Below are 20,341 nucleotides of genomic sequence, written 5' to 3'. Positions count from 1 at the left end.
AGAAAATGACTACTCTTCACATGTTTACAGGGTTACCAAAATGTCTATCAATAAGGGAAAGTAACAGAGGGAAATTGTAGTGTAAACAGTATTTTGCAAGGTGTTAAAGAGAACATCAACTTCCTGTTTGGAGCTGGTTAACAAAGAACCAGCTGCCATTCACTGAGGTGCTCACTGTAGTCCTCTGATATTTAACACTTGCACAGCCCTAGAAGGTATAACAGAGTAATTTGGCTAGGCAGCTCATCTTGTATCTTATTCCACGAAGCATTTAAAAAAAATACAACAATATTGAAAACACAACCATTTTGTGGCATGAGGTTGTTATATTCCAACTTAATAAAACTGAATTTATACTTAATATCTAAAACCATACATGTGATTGTGTAGAAAGCCATATAACTCCAATACTTACCTATATGACTTATAAAACAAATTACCTAGTGTGTGTGTGTGTGTGTGTGTATGTATATGCTCAGGGATGAAATAGTAAAACACAGTAAAACTATATGTTGACTGTATTTTTTATAGGACTTCAATATTTGACAAGAATTAATAGATTTATTATTTTATTGTTACATAAGCAATCTTTACCTTTGCCCTTGTCACATAGATCATATCTGTAAGGTTTTAACAAAAACTATAAATCTTTTGACAGTTATTTTCACAAAGAACTGCAAGATAAACACTCCAAATAAGAGGTATGTTTTTTCTTACATTCCTTTTAAGGCAGATGTGAGCCAAAAAACTTGAATGAACGCTTGTATTGTTGTCAAAAAAGCAATTTTCAGAAGATATGGAAAAACAAAGATGAATGATTACTATTAAACTCAAAACTCAAAACATGGGCACAATTTCTTATCAAAGCACAAGCGTTAATGCAGAAGAAATACCTAGTATTAGTTTCCCTGCCAAATGTTATCTTGAACAATTTCAACACATAAAGGATCACCTGTTCCACCTGGCTGTTCTAACTGCAGGAGAACCAGCCATTTTCCTTCATAACAAGTCACATATTTATGTTATGTCTGAATTAATCATTAAAGAAAATGAACAATATTTGATTGGTTGTTGAGCTGAATGTACATTCACTCATCTGGATGATATTAGCAGTTAAAGCTACTAGTAATTAAATTATGAGAAACACACATTAAGAACTGTAAAAGCACTTCGGATTTGGAGGCTTACCATGTTATAATGACCAGTGTTTTAATGACCTGCAAGGTGCACGTGTCCTGACTAGCCTGTGCTTGGCTAATACCATCCCTTGCTATAACCAACTTCATTTTACTAGATCAACCAGCTTGACTAATTATAAAACTAACTCAGTATAGTTTTCCATAGACAATCTGCAGTCTTGCTGTGTCTTTGGCTTCAGGAAAATGTGTGAATATGTACTTCTTCTACTTTCTAACAACAGGAGATAAATGCACAGTGGAGAATATTTGGGGAAGTAATCAACCCCACATTCAAAAAAGGGAACAAATGAGCAATCTGCAGTGATCACTTGAATAAAAACAACAAAAACGTACGGAAATCTGATAGTTCTGAGATTTTTCATTCAGTATAGCCACCCTTACATTTCAGAAATACTGAGTATGTCAGCTCTCCTGGCTGTTTGTGCATGGAGTCGGGTGCTGTTTTCATTGTAGTGCATGTACATTTATCGCAGTATAATGTAAAATACACCAAGTTCAGAATAAGTCAAGATTATAAAAATGCATTCAGACTAAATCATAAAGCTGCTGTTTTTCTCATCAAATAAATAGCATTAGAGAGAGTTCCTTAGGTGCTGATTGGGTTTCCAAAAATGTATTTATAGTATACTATAAAATAGGTATGGCATCATTTGACATGGTATTACTTTCCTGCTTTGCTTGTTTATACTTTAAGTCTATGTTTTCACATACAACATGTTTAAACAACAAATTATGTTGTTGGAAAAGGATAAATTGTTGGAAACGATACATTAAATCTTTACTGATTTTCCCACAGCAACACTGGAAACTATACCATCAAGGTGAAGAATATATAATAATAAATACTAACACTTGGTTGACTGGATGATAATGACTAGAGTTGCTGTGGGGAAGACAAATCCAGTGATTTTGAAGGCTCTCCATTGTCTGGGAAGTTATGACACAACACTGTGAAAAAGTGAAGGAGTAAACATACTGAGTTTTGACATCTGCCATTATCCAGTAAGTGTTCATTTGTTAAGTTATAAAAGTTGCTTATATTATAGAAGAGCTGGAATCTGGAAGAGTGGTATAGATCTATATACAAGTAAACAAAATAAACAACAAACCAAAACAAATCTGTATTGACAAGAACAAAAATTAAATCTTGTTTTTTAGACCATCTACAATTTAGCAGGTTCAAGCAAAGTGGCCTTCTACAGGCAGCTACACTTGCCATCCCTCACAGAGCTGACATGCTTGCAGGAAACTTTTCATTTTCACATCTCCCAGGGAAAGTACAGAGCCTTCTGTTCCATTTGAAGCCATGGATTGGTGAAGTACGCCTAACCGCCCAGCTTATTAAACGAGGTGTAGAGTGAAGAAAAAAAAACATTAGTCTAGACTTCTGGCAGGATAAAGCTTTAAACTGTGCACCAAGCAGCATAGGTTTTCAATTAAAAGGTACCTACGTTTCTGCGGCTTTTACCCTGCCATTGCCAGCAGCCACTCTGCTCAGTTGACTCGGCTGATGTTCTTTAAGTCCTTTGCAAATGAAGTACCAGAGCCACACAGAAGAAGGGGTTGACAGCCAGCCTGCTTTTTCTCCTACGAGGCAGGTGTTTCTCATTATACACAACACTTCTATATTTCTGTAAACATCTGCCATTACCACAGCAGTTTCATACAGGTGGCTCAAGGAAATGGAGGTAACATAAGGTTTATGGCCACAAACCATTTTAAAGAAAACAAGTAGATTGCCACACTGAGTTGAAACAGAAGTGTGAGCGCGCTATGAGATTATGGATACTACAGAATTCTCAATTTTGGATATGAGAAGACAATTACATTGACACTGTTTGGGTTCTTCAAACTAGGCACGTTTACATCCAATCAATCAGTATCATTTCATCTCTTAAAATACATTTTTATTTAATTGCAAAATCGAATTTCATGCAGAGGAAATAAGACCTAAATCTGATGACCTAGCAGACAGCTATTTGTGGAGTTGCACAATGTAGTCAAGCTCAAATGGCAAAATCTGACTTGTGTTTCAGTAATGAAGAACATCTGTGCCAGCTTATACGGACATTTGTGATGACACAGTTTAACAATTATAATAGCATTCACTATACATATTTTTTAAATTATAATCAAATAGCTCAAGAAAGATAAATGTATCAACCTCAACATGCCTTGATGTTGATTTTGTCTAATTTAAAGAATACATTTGCTTTTTCATTTTGTAAACTTTTTAATTATTGTATTATCCATGTGCTGGCATACAGCTCCACACATATCATTGTGTTCATTTTTCATTAATAAAAAAATGAAAGTAACTTGGATTACCTTAAAAAAATCTATGCTGCAGCAAAGCTTTAGGAAATCATGAGGGTAATAGTGAAGAAAAAACAAAAACATAGACTGTACGTGTTTCTCAAGCCTGACTTCTTTTTACACCTGTTGTAATTTTATAGTTGCTGAAACAAATTAGTTTCACTTTTGAAGGAAAAAAATAAATCTGAGAATTTACAAGAGCTGGGCTGAAGGAGATCTAACTTAAATACACTGAACCGTATGCACATCAGATATTAATGGAAGGTTTGAGCGTGACCTTCAATAAGATGGAAGAAGTGCTGATTTTGTCAGCTGCAAAGATTAATAGATTTGGAAGCCACACAACAGAAACAATGGCTTCACTGACTGCACATGGCCACCGTCCAAACTATATACACACTTCAGCAAAGCGCAAACAGGCGGCTATCTGAGGAAAATACACCACGGAGTTTGTTCCTGGAGACAGTCAAAGATATTCTCAACAGTTCTGGAACAAGACGTCCAGCACTTTCTAGGCTATTATTTGGTTGCAAGATAATAAAACTAATGTCCTTATAAATGACATGTTATATCAATGTAGGATAAAGTACATTTTATAAGACAAGAGGGATTGCCTGGAAAGTTCAGTCAAACACAAATGTATAATGATGACTTTATTCCCAAAGACTAGTGGCTATTTGCTTTATTTAAATTATTTGTATTTTAATATTTGTTTCGCTAAGATTTGCTTGTCTTCATACATTTACTCAAATCAATAGAGTCAGCAAAAGAACAACAAAACTGAAATTTAAGTTCGGAGTTTCTGATCTATCTCATCTGCTTCTTAGAGATAATTTGTAATGCTGATGAACTGAAGAATAGTGATATTAAAACACTTTCCCAGTAAAAGCAGTTGGCTACATTAAAAATAAATAAATAAATAAATACATACATATATACACACATTTCACCTGTTTATTACGCGGAATATAATGTTCTACAGGTAATTTTCTTGGTCTGGTTTACTCTCTGAGAATAACTGCATTATGGACAAAAAACATAAGCTTCAGACAGGACTCTGAGCCGATCATACAGATACAATGGATTTAATAATAATGCAGTCATAAAACTGTATTCCTGTACTTAAGCTATGCTCCTTGCTGACGGCTTCTGGGGAGATATAGCACTAATTTAGCATGACTGTTTTCTCAGGCTGTAAGCACAAAGAATGTAATAGAAAAATACAGAACTCTTTTAAACAGTAATGCAGCTAAATTAAATTGAATCTATCAGTGGTTGAGAACTCCAGGTGCTGTGTGGCCATTAGTGAGGGATATTTGTAACCCACTTTGGCACAGAGCAGTTTCTGGCAGATTTTGTAAAATCAGAAAACAAAAAATTCGCTGAAGGTTAACAGGGGTCATATTTAAAAACAACACTGCAAAGTAAACAGGTGTCTTTGAAAGCAAGAGTCCAAAGCATTTGGTTGCCATGAGACCCGAGTCACCTTTACATTCCTTTTTCACAACGCAACCCGTCGCTTGCAGTAGAATTATTTTACCTTTTTTATACCCAAGTTTTAAAGTGGTCATATATACCCCAGGACTGGCAGGGAGGAAATCAAAGACTTGAAGTAGCATGCTCTAATATGTCTGGCATCCAGCTGATGGGTTTCTTTGTCAGTCAGAAAGGAAACAGTGGGGCCTGAGTAACAATATTAGGATCGGCTCTGCCTCAAGTCCTGCTGGGAGTTCTGCAAGGGCCATGTCTGACGTAGGAGTCACTGTAGTCTTAGAATTAAATCTCAGCAACCAATTAAACAATGCCACCTGGGACTGCAGGCCTCAGCCGGCGAGTGGCCCAACCTGATTTCCTGCCGCCCAATGTCTGTAATGACTTTTAATATTGAAAAATGCCATTGACAAATATGGTCCTGTGGGTTAGAAAGGGCCACGCTGTAAACGGGTCTTTAAAAGTCACACATCAATACATTCCCACATCAGTCTTGTCAGAGCTTGATCAGTGAAAATGAGAAGTATGATCCTCCCCGGCAGCTACCCTCTCTATGACAACATTATGCAATTACGGTATCAAATGTTACTTTTTGGACAGGTAGGGATGCATCAGACTTGAGAACCAGATGCTGAAATGGGTTGGCTCCTGCTAAAGAAAACTGATTTTAACACGCTTTTGGCCCGAGGCTGACAACAAATGAGTCTCCTAAACAAGAAGAAAATTCTCAAAAACAAAGCTAGACCATTCAAGGAAAATAATTTCCACTCCATGCAGATTACTACAAAGGTAGCTCAGCTCATCAATTTTTTTAAGCTAGTGGTATTTTCTTGGGCAAGACTAGAGGTTAGGCAGCAAATTGGACTTAAATCCCATAGTTATAACTTCAATATGCTGCCACTTGGCCTCACCATCTTTTGTTCTGCATCAATTATTTTGTAAGAACTTGTTCAAACTCTCGTCAGTTAGGAGATCCCCCCGCACAACCATGAGCCTTAAACATCATATGGGCTACCACAATAGTGTGGACCCTAAGGGAGATTTTAATCTCACCTTCTTGTCACGCTCCCTGTCCATTTTCTACACTGCCATGAACACACTGAGCAAAAGAGGAGTTAACTGTAGGGACTGTTCATTTGCAGCATGCCTTGGATCAGGCCAAAGGGAGAAATATGATCATTCTTTGTCTTGCCTGTGGATAGGCCTCCAATTTCAATAAGAAAGCACAAAGATTTATGATGGCCACTCAACGTGCTTGCTTCCTATAAGCGTGGGGTTGATATATAGCTGACGCCCGTCTATGCTGGCACTGTGCTGCAGCCTTGCACCACTCTTATGTACTTCGGAACTGACAGTGCCAAAACAAATACCAGCATGTAACAGCTACCCAGACAGACCACTCGAATCCTTTATGACCAGGAAAGAATGAATAGGAACATTTACATGTATTCTTTTACCTAGAGGGAAAGATAAGGTACATAATGTTACAACTCAGGAATGTTTTATTTAAAATCAACATACTATTAAATACAAATATCAAAAAGGAATGCACCACTAATAATAGTACAAAAATAAAAATCTAAAGAAAGGTTGAACAGCATTAAAGGTACAGCGACTTAAGGCTTTTCAAACTGTTTTGTTCCAAGTAAAATGTGCATAAAATATCTAAAGTGCTTAACTTTATCTTCCAATTCTGAAAATAATACAGAAATCAATAGTGCCAGGAACATTCCCACAATAATATCTGAGTGTTAATATAAAATGTTTTAACTTCATGGCTTCATATTCACCATAATTTACTTGGTTCAATTTAATTTCCATGCTTTTCATTTCTTATTAAAACTGGACTCTATAAATTGCAGTTGGGCATACAAAAATGGAACACTAACTAACTAATATAAGCTACTATATAAAATACAGATTTTAACAGAACAGCAAATATTTACATGAAAATGCTCAATTAACTAAAACAATATTTTTCTTTTTTAATAAACTGCTGTCAATTTGTGCCATGAGTAGTTTCCAAAGATCGATATTCCAGACCAAGTATCAAGTAGATACCTGTTACGCATTTCAGTGTAGGAAACGAGCAATTACCAAAAAACTATAAAACAATAAACCAGGTTCTAGCTATAAACATAATTATTGATATTATAAGGTAAAGGCCACAGACGATAGAAATGCACATAATGTACATAGTTGACCATCTCACACGGGTGAGGATTCGAAAGTCATCAACTGAACACGGGGGAAAATGTATAAAGCATAAATTTCAGGTTGATGTGAAATTCTGAACACAATTTTCCGGGGTATAAGGCATACAATACTACAAGATTAATTTTCACTACATACCTGAACCTGCTGAACCTGCTTTTAAAGGACAGATCAGTAGTCACAGTCTTCAGGGGAAAAAATAACTATAGTTTTCTTGTATTCTGACTGGGGAGATTATTGATGGATAGACTATTGAAATGTTTTCATACAGTAAAATCCCAAATTTCTGTAGTACCATTGTACCGGTAATGTTGGTTTTAAGTAATGAAAATGACTGGGTGATAAAACTGGCCACTATACATACAGTGGTGCTGGCTGCTCCACTCAAAAAGCACTTGAACACACACTTGCCTGGTCAATAATCAACACAATTATGTCCCATGGCCTCCAAAAAAAGATCTTTGCTTACCACAAAGAAGCACATTTCATTTACAATTTGCAAGAGGAAATATTATGTAATTTAGATGCAGGTGAAGTGGCAAGCCAACTCATCAAAGAATACAGCATCTGGTCCACCACTTTGTATGACTTAAATGCTAGTCTAATAAAGCAGGATTCTAAATAAAATCTGTAAGGCAATCGTTGAATACAGAATTAGAAAATGTGGTGTCTAAGAGGCTCAAACATCGACGCAACGAAAGCAAGCCATTCTCTGATCGATGATGTATTGATCCCTTCCGCAAAATCATGCACCATCAAAGACGTTGTGTTTCCCCGGAAACCAAGTTTCGGAAGAAACTGTGGTTGGCAGTTATTTGTGAAGATAATTTCAATCCAGCAGAGTTTTAAGGTTTTTGTCATGAAGAACAAAATGATGCAGGAAATCATAGCACTAGTGCAGGGCTCTGCATTGATGAAGAATGTCTCTGAGGAAGCACTGGAAAAATAGATTAATGACAACAATAACACTTCTGTCACGCATATAATGACTGATGAAGAAGTAGTCAAGTCCATTCTTAACCCTACAAAAATGATGGAAGACTCAGAGGATGAAGATGAAAGTGAAAATAATTTTGTGATGTTGTGAAACTCAAATTCCCAGCAGGAAATTATGTAAATGTACCAATTAGAATGTAAAATTAGTGATGATAAACGTAAATCAGTGTAGCAAGTAACTATGCATAGATTGTTCATAAGAGTTCTAAAGAGTCTGATGGTCCCGGTCTAAAGCAAAATCCTTTTTTACTGAATGGACTATGTCCCAGTCCCGGGATTTTACTGTAATATTAATGAAAAACACCTAACCTGCCTCAAAACATTAAATTAATTAATTAATTCATTACCTGAGCTTATAGAAGTATGGAAATGTACCATGTGATTATAGAACATGGAGTATTACAATTGCAGTTTATTTGATTTAGTCAATGTGAACCAACAATGGCGTAATGGGATAGTTTTTGAATAAACATTAATTACAGATTAAAAATATATATAATCAAGAAATCATATTCAAACATGTTAATTAATTATTAACGAGAAACCAAGGTACTCAAAATAGTACTCTTACAACGTATTCACTTGCAGCATGTGGATACTCCTAAATACATAAAGGAATGTCATTAGGTTACATGTTATTCGGAAGAAATCGATAGGTTGCGAATGTAACCCCGGTTATCTGAAAAAGGAAGCCCTGCCCAAGGGGGAGGGGTTTCTGCGCACTTCCGTAGGAACTTGATCGAAACGTCACTCTATCAAAGCTGCCATTGGCCCCTGTGCTTGTCATTCAGAACAGGTCCCTTCCCACTTCCTGTTCCATAAAATGTGACGTCAGCGCAGGTTTGTCCTCTTTTGCCAGGAGTTAGGACTCCCGCACGACCTTGCAACCCTTGGGCAGTGCTTCCTTTTTCAGATAACCAGGATTGCATTTGCAACCTATCGTTATCTTTCAAGTCGGAAGCACTACCAAGGGGGAGGGGTTACTGTATAACAAAACCGTCGCAAGGGAGGAGGGGCCTCTAGGGGCCTCTGCAACACAACTCCAGAACATCAGGGGCCCTGTAGGTCCGCATCTGAGATGGCCAGGAGCGAGGACCTAAGTCATGCTCTTACCGGGAACTGTCTAGAATCAGCATATACAAAGCGGGGCTGCAGAGGTCAACTCTTACGCACTCCGCTTACAACAGCAAGGCTTGCTGCTCTACTAGTGCAGCCAGGAGCGAGGCTGTAATCTACTTGCACAATATTTGGCGCGGGAAATCAAGCAACTTGTGCAGCCTCTGCGCATATCATGGCCACAGACCCACTAAAATACATAATACACAGCCTGATAGTCAACAGAGTAGCCGAGCTGAACAACAATATACAATATATACATATCGCATGACAGCAAGACCACGTTTCGGGAGGAACGCAGGGTTAGGCCGTAGCGTGACCCTGGAGGCATCTCCCACAAAACGGACACACGATGGGTGTACGGTCAGGGCGTGTAACTCGCTCACGTTTTGCAGAGGTGATTGCCAGCAAAAACACAGTCTTAAGTTCACTGTCTCAAATGGGGCTTTGGAAAGTGCGTTAAGCACTACATCAAGGTGCCATGCGGGTAGTGAAGGGGTGTGAGGAGGCCGCAGCCGCACAGCCAGGAAATTAGACCCTGAGGGCTCGCCATCAATCCGGACATGACATGCGCAGATGGCCACCAGATACATTTTGAGCGTGGATGGGGACTTGCCCTGGTCCAACAGCTCTTGCAGAAATTGCAATATGACCCCAATGGGGCAATTACTTGGGTCTTGACTGCCATCTTGGCACCAGGTGCTAAATGTCCACCAGCGGTAGGAGTACTGTGACCTCGTAGAGGGAGCTCTCGCCGACTGAATAGTGGCGACTACCATGTCTGACAGACCCCAGGCAGTCAGTCGCTCCCGCTCAGGGGCCAGGCCCAGAGCCAGAGGAGGCCAGGATTGGGGTGCCAAAGCATGCCCTGCACCTGGGACAACAAAAGTCTGCTCTCACTGGGAGCTGCCCAGGCTCTCCCTGGAGGAGGGCGATCAGGTCTGCGAACCAGAATCTGCGAGGCCACTGTGGGGCAATCAGCAGAACTGTCGCTCGTTCTCTCCTGACCTTCTCCAGGACCACCAGGAGAAGGGGGAATGTTGGGAATGCGTAAAGGAGACAGCACAGCCATGTGTGGGCTAGCGCTTCAATCCCTAGGGTTCCTGATCGATCTTGGAAGGAGAACCATAGTAGGCAGTGTGTGGACTCTGCCGAGGCAAAGAGATCCACGTATGCCCTTCCGAACCAGCTCCACAGTTGCTGTATCACAAGCGGGTGGAGGCACCATTCTGAGACCGGGGGGCCTCCCAGAGAGAGGGAGAGCGGCGATTTCCATGCGAAGCACCACACACTGCAACGGTTCCCTCACTCGCGTCCACACCACGCCTCAGAAGGGGGGTGGACGTGATTGAAACTGCAGAGAGTAGCCAACTGATATAATTTGGAGCACCCATGAGTCCAAGAAATGTGCAGCAGGGCGCCAGTCAGTGTTTGCACCAGGGCACACAACAAACTGAAATGCCTCCACGACAACTGGAGCACCTAGTGGGCCCGCCGTACTGTAACACCAACCAAACGCAACCTTGCTGTTGCTGGACTGAATACTGTATATACCAAGCACCAAGTGCTGGATACAAGCACCGCGTAGGCCCGTAGGCTTAACCACACCGTGTGCGTTGGGGTTTCCGGGGACACCGGTCCGAGGGGGCCGAGGGTAGTAGACCACCATCCGTAGCGGAATCTAAAACCGAGGACTACAAACACGGACCGGGAGAGCTAGCAGAGCTCATTCTCAGTGAACTGAGGGAGCAAGATCTCCTACAGCTGCAGCCGCTCAGGCCAAGCTCAGGCCGTGCAGCCGGGCCTTGGATTTTACTGCCGCTGGTAGCACACCTGCTGTGGAGGAAAAAGCCGTGTGTACAAAAAACCAACACAGCAAGCAGTCAGAATAAATAAGGCACTATATAAACACAACTATTATTGCTATTAGTGCTCTAATTGTAAAACGAAATTGAAACTGAAAGTGCAGCCGGAGCCCCAGTGTGTGGACGGAACAGAATCGGATTAGCTATCAAACAACAATACAATACAATACAAAACAAATAGAGACACACACACACACACACACACAAGTAAAACAATTGCGAACAACACAGCCGTGAAGCCAACCAAACCGAATAATAAATGTTAAGTAACAATAAAGGGTCTAATGCACAGACAAGACACAGGAAGCTCATGTTCTCGAGTCCAGGCAAAATGGCAAAAGAGGACGAACCTGCGCTGACGTCACGTTTTATGGAACAGGAAGTGGGAAGGGACCTGTTCTGAGTGACAAGCGCAGGGGCCAATGGCAGCTTTGATAGAGTGACGTTTCGATCAGGTTCCTATGGAAGTGCATAGAAACCCCTCCCCCTTGGGCAGTGCTTCCGACGTCAAAGACAAAGATTATTACATAGTCCAATGATACAAAGTAAGTATAATAAGGGGTTCAGAGCTGTAAGCTCATAATGTTCAATGATTGTTGCATCACTACCAACCCATAAGGAAAAGTGAAAGATTCATTTGTGAAACATCATCCCACGAAGGCCCTTTGATTTGATGTAAACAAATGATCTGACAGAGAATAAATAGAAAGGTATTTAACAAAAATCTACACATACCAATTAACACAATGAATCATACTGTAATAGAATGTACACAAAATAAATGTTGTCTTCAGCAGATAAAAAAAGAATTAGAAAAAAAGACATTGGCATGCAGGGGCATATTCCAAACCTAAACTCAGGCTTCTCTTTGTTAGCATGAAGTCATAAGCAATTAAAATAATTATGATAATGAATGCTTTAGGCACATTTTATATTTAAGTTATTATATAAGTGCAGGAGAGCTTTTAGAGAAAATCCCTTTGACACGATGAAAGTTCTGAGCATGCATGTGTAAGAGGATGTGTTGTTTATGTGTGCGTGTGTGTGTGGGGGGGTGGGGGGTTGCGTGTGAGAAAGTCGGGGGAGATGGATACACATGCACAGAAAACTACATTCCAGCGCCTTTAAGAAGTATGTTGCTACTGTGCTAATATATCCTTCTTCTGTTTCTCACAGTTCTACATGTTTTGCTGTTTTGCCTCAGTCCAAAGCCCAGCAGTAATACACCTGTGCGAACATGCAAGTAGACAGCATTAGGAAATATTTTACTTGACTGTGGAGGTCACTTTCCCCAAAGAGGTTTAGATGTCTGATAATAAGCACCCACTTTTACTAGACCACATACTATTGAACACACTATTAAATGGGACCGTTTTAATAAAGTGCACCAATCAGAACTTGCATCGTCCACATCTGCTCCACCATGAGAGGGTACAGAATAATAATAATAATAATAATTTAAAAAAGCATTCTGTACATTCCTATGCTTCAGTTCTATCTGTAACACAAAGGTAAGTAAAATATTTTGCAAATTTACTCTTTTAACCTGTAGCCCTTTCGAAACCACCTTCACTCTTGTACACAGACCTTTTCTGAAACCCAGGATTTATTTTTTTATTTTTATTTTTTTCTGCTTTATTTTGTGTGTATGTGGGGGTGTCCAGTGTCAAACTGGAAAAGGACACTGGAATTAGGTCCCCATGGGGTCCTACACTCTGAAATTACAGTAATACATTAATGCTGCACACATGGCTGGTATAATAAGCTAAAACCTGGCTTTGCAGCTCTTTTATTCCAGAAGCATTCTCTGCTTACATCTAGGCAAGCTGTTTCACCCTCATATTTCACATTAAAAAAACAACCTAACACTTACAAAGGTATAAGAACTAAAATTATATTAATATTTATATGTATTTGAATTATTAGGTAATTAGGACACCTTCAATGCTCTGCATTATACCCATTTCACTGGGTTTTCAGTGTTGGCTTTTTTTTTTTAGGATACCTACCTGTCTTCTTTTCATGGTAGTGTTATGTAGGCATGCTTTAAAATATAGAAAATAATGATATTTCATGAATGAGAAATATTTAAAATAAAAAAAGTATCTGAGAGTGTCACCTTGAGTAAAGGTTTGCTCTCTAACCTTTCAATATCCTTGCAAGCACAGACCCTGGAAAGAGTTATAAATCAAGGAGAAAATACCTCGGCTCCTGAATATTTCTTTGTGCGGATCACAAGGTCATCGAGACAGACGTCCTCGGCAACAGGAATGTCCCTGAACTGCAACTTCAGGATCTCTCTGCGTGTAGCAGCATCCGGCAAAGGGACATAGATGATACGATCCAGACGCCCGGGCCGCATCAAGGCCTGTAGGTGAGGGTAGATTCATTTCAATGTCTATTTGAGGTACTTCAAAGGTTTAATCTTTTATTCTGTGCTGGCCAAATCCAGATCGAATCCTGCAGTTGTGTGCAATGTCTTATACCACCTAGCAACAAATGAAAGGTGTGAATATTGATTACTCAATAAATAATTACTTCAGGTTAGTAAAAGTCATTACTGATTCTATTACACTTAATTATTTTGTAAGATTAAATTAGATTAATATCTTAAATTACAGAAGACTTTCAGTTCCAAAGAAAAAATGTGAAAAAAACATATAGTGACTCAATATTGAAAGTTCAGAAAAGGACATTTAAAGTTCCATTCACACTGAACAAGCAAGTTATGAAAAAATACAAGTACCAGTATACAGGAGTTCTACTTGTATGTGACAATCAAGGACTGGGCATTGCAAGCATTGCATCTAGACTCTTCTTTAACATTTTATAATATGAAAAATAGGATGCTGCATTTTAAAGTTCACCTTAATCTCCCCATAATGTGAAATGTCAACACACACAATGCTTTTCGACTCGTGTTGTATCACAGGCTCGAGGTGGATATTGAATGAAATTGTTCCACCTGCTCCTCAGGAAGTGCCTCTAGCAAGTGCTGTCAGTTAGACAGAAGTCTAAAGCTCTGACATGAATGAATCATGAATCTGGATGGATCAGAAGCAAGCCGCAGGGAAAAAAAAGGTGTAAGTTATCGCTGTAAGGAAAGTGAGGAACGGGTACCTTCTATTAACCTTGATTCCTCAGTGCTGCATTATGACAGCATCCAAACTTTCTTTAAACACACTTTATATACTCAAAAATGTTTGTATGAAGCTATCCATGTGAGCAACATAATTGCAACATTCTCCCCTAACAAATATTTCTCTCCTGTAGATGTTTAATTGTAGCAGATCATCAAGTCTCATCTGGTTTACAGCGCTATCTTTGTTTTGGGGGTTCTATAGATTGAGATAGCTTAATTGCAAAAGAGTCAAGCAGTCAAGAGAGCTGATGACAGGAGATTAGCAGCCTTGCAGTTGTACCGCAGCAGCTATAACACTGGCGTGAACTCAGAGGAGTTGCAATGGGGCACAGGAGGTTTTCCATTTTTGGTAACAGAATTTGGGTTTTATTTATATAGGTGTTACATATTATGAATGAAGACTTAAAGGGGAAGTAGCACGGTCCCAAAATTACGGTTTCATGTTTCTTTACATGTTGCAATTAGTGTATATTTAAGATATATGGCATTTTTCCAGTTCAACTCTATTTAACACTTTAAAACTTAAAACTCACCAAATATTGGTGGATGTTAAAAGCCATATATGCATTCCATGTGTATGTGTGTAATTTATAATTGCTTGTGTTTGTTTTTTACAGGATACTCCAATAATGACAATGACATACCTGCCTATACACAGCATACTTTAAACAAATTTTTGAAGACCCCAATATTGATAACAAATAGTCTATTGCTCAAGATAGGTGTCATTAGAGGTCAAATTCTACAAACCATTTAGAAATGGGTGTATCTTAGTTATAATTCTGAGTTTACCTTTTATATATATCCCCTTGCCAAAATGATCCATCAGCACACATATTTTACAATCCGTTCATGCAAAGCAGTAGACAAACAACTTCTTTCTCACCATAAAACTGACGTTTGTTGATTTTGCTTAGTAAGTAGAATAACCAGGTTTTAAAATTGTATTTTGCAAAAGCAAGAAAAAAAAAAGAAAAAGAAAGAAATTGAGAGTGGTAAGAGTGAGATAAAAACTCCTTTTCACATGAATCATACCAGAGCATTTTAAATCCTGAAGGCCTTTCTGCAAAGGTATTGAATGTTTTCCAGGAGGTTGGGATATGATATGCCTGGGCTAGCTCTTGACAGGGGTTACTTATGCAAACAATCTTACCTTTTTTTTAGATATAAACAGAGCTTATATAGACACAGTGTGAAGTCACCCCCTTTTATACTGTGCCCCACTTTTGCATATTCCCAGTTTTGCTTCTCAAATGGTTTTCCAGCAATGTATATGCTGTTGCCAGACTTTATACAACCCCTTTACTATGCCAGCCTTGCTTTCTGCCAGTTTCAATGCCTGCCCCAGATCTGACAGTTTCAGAGTGACTGTATGAACATATATGGCAAATGGACTGTGGCAGTGAAATAAAGGAAGAACCCTAAACAAGAGCCTAGTTTAGAGTCAAACAAGCAGGACATCACCAAAAGAAAGAAGGAAAAACAAAACAGAAGACTTTTTCTCCATCTCTCTTCCAGCAGCTTTGAGACACCCTTTAAGGGAGACGGATTATGATATGTAATGTCAAAAGAAAAAGTGACGAGAAGAATGTAATAATGCTGAACATTTAGGTACTTTAAGAACAAAATAATAACAATTTAAAAAACAAGAACAGGAATGTACATCTATTAAGACATACACACACATTCATAATACGTTTTTATAAATAAATAAATTACTGCGATGGCAATAACATCTTGAAATATGATTCTTTAAACAACTCTTTACATAATATCAAAAAAATACATTTTTGGAGCCATGGCTTCAATAACTTCAACTGCCTATGAGCACACATGCAGATACACACGCACACACACACCCTAAGACAGTGAACAACTGCAGAACTCATTTAACTGCCCAGAGGCAAAGAAAGCCTTTTCTTCCTCTCAGCAAAGTAGAGCCATCCATCACTTAACAGAGATACTTCCTGTTTTCAAGCAGTTGAGGAGGTAAGACTTCCAACCAAAATACTTGGCTTGGCAAGAAGTGCCTGTGTTGATGGACGCTTTTATAACTACTTCATTTCACCTGAAATTTCAGTCTGATGGGGGAGGGGAAGGCAACCAAACTTAAACAGCTGGAGGGAGGACGCCTATGTACTCTGACAGATGTTACTACCTAACCTTGCACTGACATTTCACTACATATATCAGGTTTCACCAATGAAGAAAAAAGAAAATACTGAATCTAATCCAGTAAACAGAAAACCAGTTTTTTAAGACATACCAAAACTTAAGCATTCAAAAATAAAATGTAAATAAATGTAAAAAAACAATATGAAACCTATAGTGGTTAATTGGCAAAGTCCATCTTGATGCAAATAAATCAATAATAAGCTTGTAGTACCGAATTATAATAGACAAATTATTTTGCGTTACACCCATCTTGGATGCTAATTCAGATTTGAGTGTTTCATATTTTGGATCCAAAGTGTGCTTGATACTTAAAAAAAAAGAAAAAAAAAGAAAATGGAATACAGTCCTTTCACCTGAGAGTTTGTTCTGACAGCAATGTTGCCTTTGAAGCTAACATGACAGGTAGTTATTTCTTTTTTTTTTTCACTGGATGTCTTATTTTATAATTGATGTTTGAAGCCAAGATCATATATTTAATTTGTTATACAGTTTTACATAGAGATCAATTGTCTGCTGTAGTCCTGTGCCAATGGAATACTAAAGGCTGTGAATTTAAAATAAGTGGTTTGCAAAAAGAAATATTAGATTAAGATCATTTATAGCTGTGCTCATTAAATGTCTTGTAAACACTGCGGCAGAGCTAGATCAGGGAACAAAATGTGATCTGAGCAACAACTGGAAAGTAATTTATCAGAGTTGCATGATAATAAATTGGACCACTATTTGACTTTTACAATGTCTGTCAATTCTTACTTTATGCGAGTTAATAACAGTACCATTGAAGTTCAGAAGCCACTTTAACAGTATGGAGACATACCACATCACTGAAATCCATTTAAACTGATTTAATTACAAGTTCTCTCCCCAAATGTAAAACTTTCCCTGCCACAGAGAGGAAGAAAAAAAAAATCCCTAGGACAAAGATTCCAGTGTGTAATTCCTCAAATCTATTTGGATGAGAATTAGACAGCATTAAAACAAATCCAAATACAAGTACTTTATAAGTCTAATACAGTTTATGAAATGTAATAGGGCTAGGGTATATTAAAGGAAGAGCAGGGTGATGATTTGGATGAGAGGGAATTAATCTAGTTGGCAGAATTTATCGGTACAAGATTTCACTAACTATGAAGGGAAGCCACATCAACTCAGAGCGCACTTTCCTGACAATACCATTTACTATGAGGACGCTTCCACCAACGACAACTAAAAACTCACTTCAGCCCCTAGAAAATGTCTACTGAACTGCTGTTATATGTCGAAGATCTCAATTTCTCAGGTTTCAATAATGCTTCAATGTGCGGGGAATTCAAAGTTTTGCTTTTTGTTTGCCTTCTCCACCCCAAAATATTTTTCGAGTACACCTCTTCTCTGCAGATATGCCTGTGGTGACATATGTTGAGTCTTTTCCGATACGATGGCATCCACTGTATGTAGCTTCCCAACCTGTCAGTCTGCAATCCACAGGGGCCTGTGACTCATTCTGAACATCCAGAGAGCCGAGCTGGAACAAAACAAGCGTCACACAGGCCAGGATGTGCTGTGAACTGTGCGCAAAGACGTCAATTCAGCTCGGGGGGGGGGATGGGGGAGTGCTTGGTGCCTGCCGTTACATTGTTCCAGTGTTCTATCACAGAAAGCACTGGCACCTTACCCAAAAATGACAGCAGCTCTTCCCACAGCAGCAGAGTCATTATAACATCAGTCAGACGTGCATCCGGAAGGCAGGATTGACACGAGAAACCTCTTAGGACTCAGTTCCAATACGATTCCACCCCCAGGGCTGATCCTATCTCCTCGCAGTGTAAGCCCCCGAGTCAAGTTCAGCTTTCTTGGCTTTTTGGAGATTTGAAACAAGATAATGCTTTTTTTATGAAGATACATTCACATGAATGCTTTTGTGAACTGCAGAGGGAGTGCAACACGATTTTGTTGCAGTCCTCCTGTTTGTTAGATGATACATCATGGCAAACTACAAACTATGACTAGGTGGAAGTGTAAAATCTTTGCAGTTGGGAACTATTTAGGCAGCTGCAAATAAAATGAAATCCATAAATAACCTCAGATAATTATACAAAAAAAGTTAAATACTTCAAAAAAGGAGTATAAATGTCAGAATACAATACAAGTATACACTACAGGAAAGTTTTCCTAATATTATATGACCATAAACAATCTTGGGAATGGGGAAACAATGGTAAAATCATCGAGTACCATAACAGCATGCTGGGTAAAATGCATTAAACAATGCTAGTAATGCACAATTTGCTATAAAATAGGAAAATAACATTTATATGAGCTTACAAATAGATGGATAATTTTATATTCTATGTAAACATAATGTTGTTAATAACAGAGGTGGACATTTCAGAGAAATTAACATATCTGAGTTACTGAGGCCAGACTAAAAAAGTATATTCTGCTCTAATAAAATCTATATTTTAAAAGCAAATGTTTCTTGAAATGCATCTACAGTGCAGGGACGAATGCTATGTGCTCTGCAAGAAGTGGAAATTCTCAGTGTCTGGTTCTCATAATCCATCAGATGCCATTAGCAGAGCAGGTCTTAGCAGATCGGCCTTCAGCTGGTGGAGTGTCTGGGTACAAGAGTCCCAAGGACAAAAGAAATGTCAGGAATTTGAAGCTTTGCCTCTTTTTCACCGTGCGCACAGGAAATGCTTTCAGTAAACTCCCCCAAAACCCTTACAGTAACGGCTTTCTTCCACAGGATAACACAGCCTCGTATTTCATTTAACGAGCGGAAGTCCAGCGACAACAAACAAACCTGATCCGGGGTCTGAGGAGCGGGCGGAGGGAATATTCAGTCACAGCTGTGCATAGTTAAGGGCTTTCCCTCCTTCATGTTGAGTAATCTGGGTACTTGGCCTGCTGCCCACAGCCCTCCTCACGATAACCAAATAAAAAGGCATTTGTACAAGTGCATGGAGACCAGCAGCACATACTGTAGGTCAGACGTCACCTTCTACCCCTGCCCTCAACTCTAATTATTGAACTGCCAATCGAGACAGCAAGTGGGTAACAGGCTTCCAGGTCAGACCTGTCAAGTCGCAGAATCTGGCAGTGTGACAGGATATTCCCCCTCTCTCTTTACATATTGCTCAACATCGCTGAAAAAACAAGTTATTTTGACAAATTTCTGAGCTTTAATAACTTGGCTTCCCTAAACAGGAACCACTTGGGAGAAAAGTTATTCAAATACATTTTTTTTTTTTATCAATTGGTGGCTGTCAAGCACACGATCAAATTATTTCAGAATGGTCAATTATTATTTACTTCTTAGCAAACGCCCTCATCTATCCAGGGCGACTTACAAAGTATAGGAACATGAATGCAGCGACATACTCAATTCACATTTTTGTCCATAGACATTACTGTAGCAAGGTTCGTATAAAAAACAAGTGTACTGTAGAATTGTTTTTAAAATGTTTTAAACAGGATAATGACAATAATGACAGCAGTTCAACAATAATTTTGCCAACAGCTGTGAATAGTACTCTCAGTCCTATTTGAATGCTATTTGGCAAACCTTGTAAAGTAACAGGATGCTCTGATGTTCATACACTGATTCTGAACAATTATACATAACCTACTTCACATTGAATTATTGTTAGTCCTTAAGTATCATTTATCACATATTGGACAGTGAAGTACATGAAAATGACAAACTGATACTGCAGAAGTAAACACATTGGCGTAGTATTTTCAGACAGCCTAGCTTTCTTCTGTACTTTTATGGAAAAGTATCATCAGTTCTATGGATCATTATTTTATTAATTTATGATATCACTTTCTAGAGTTTACTGCAT

General features: G+C 38.7%; 1 protein-coding gene across 1 annotated transcript in view; it reads right to left on the bottom strand.

The window, feature by feature from the left end:
- The window catches only part of afg2a (AAA ATPase AFG2A), a 137,501-nt gene that overhangs the window by 16,069 nt on the left and 101,091 nt on the right, over window positions 1-20,341 (bottom strand). Inside the window, exon 15 of the mRNA XM_066719843.1 lies at window positions 13,401-13,565. Within this exon, the coding sequence (XP_066575940.1) occupies window positions 13,401-13,565 (165 nt within the window). The remainder of the gene's footprint in view (window positions 1-13,400; window positions 13,566-20,341) is intronic.

Source organism: Amia ocellicauda, chromosome 13 (genome assembly GCF_036373705.1).
Source record: "Amia ocellicauda isolate fAmiCal2 chromosome 13, fAmiCal2.hap1, whole genome shotgun sequence".
NCBI lineage: Eukaryota > Metazoa > Chordata > Actinopteri > Amiiformes > Amiidae > Amia > Amia ocellicauda.
This window is presented reverse-complemented; position numbering and strand designations above follow the sequence as displayed.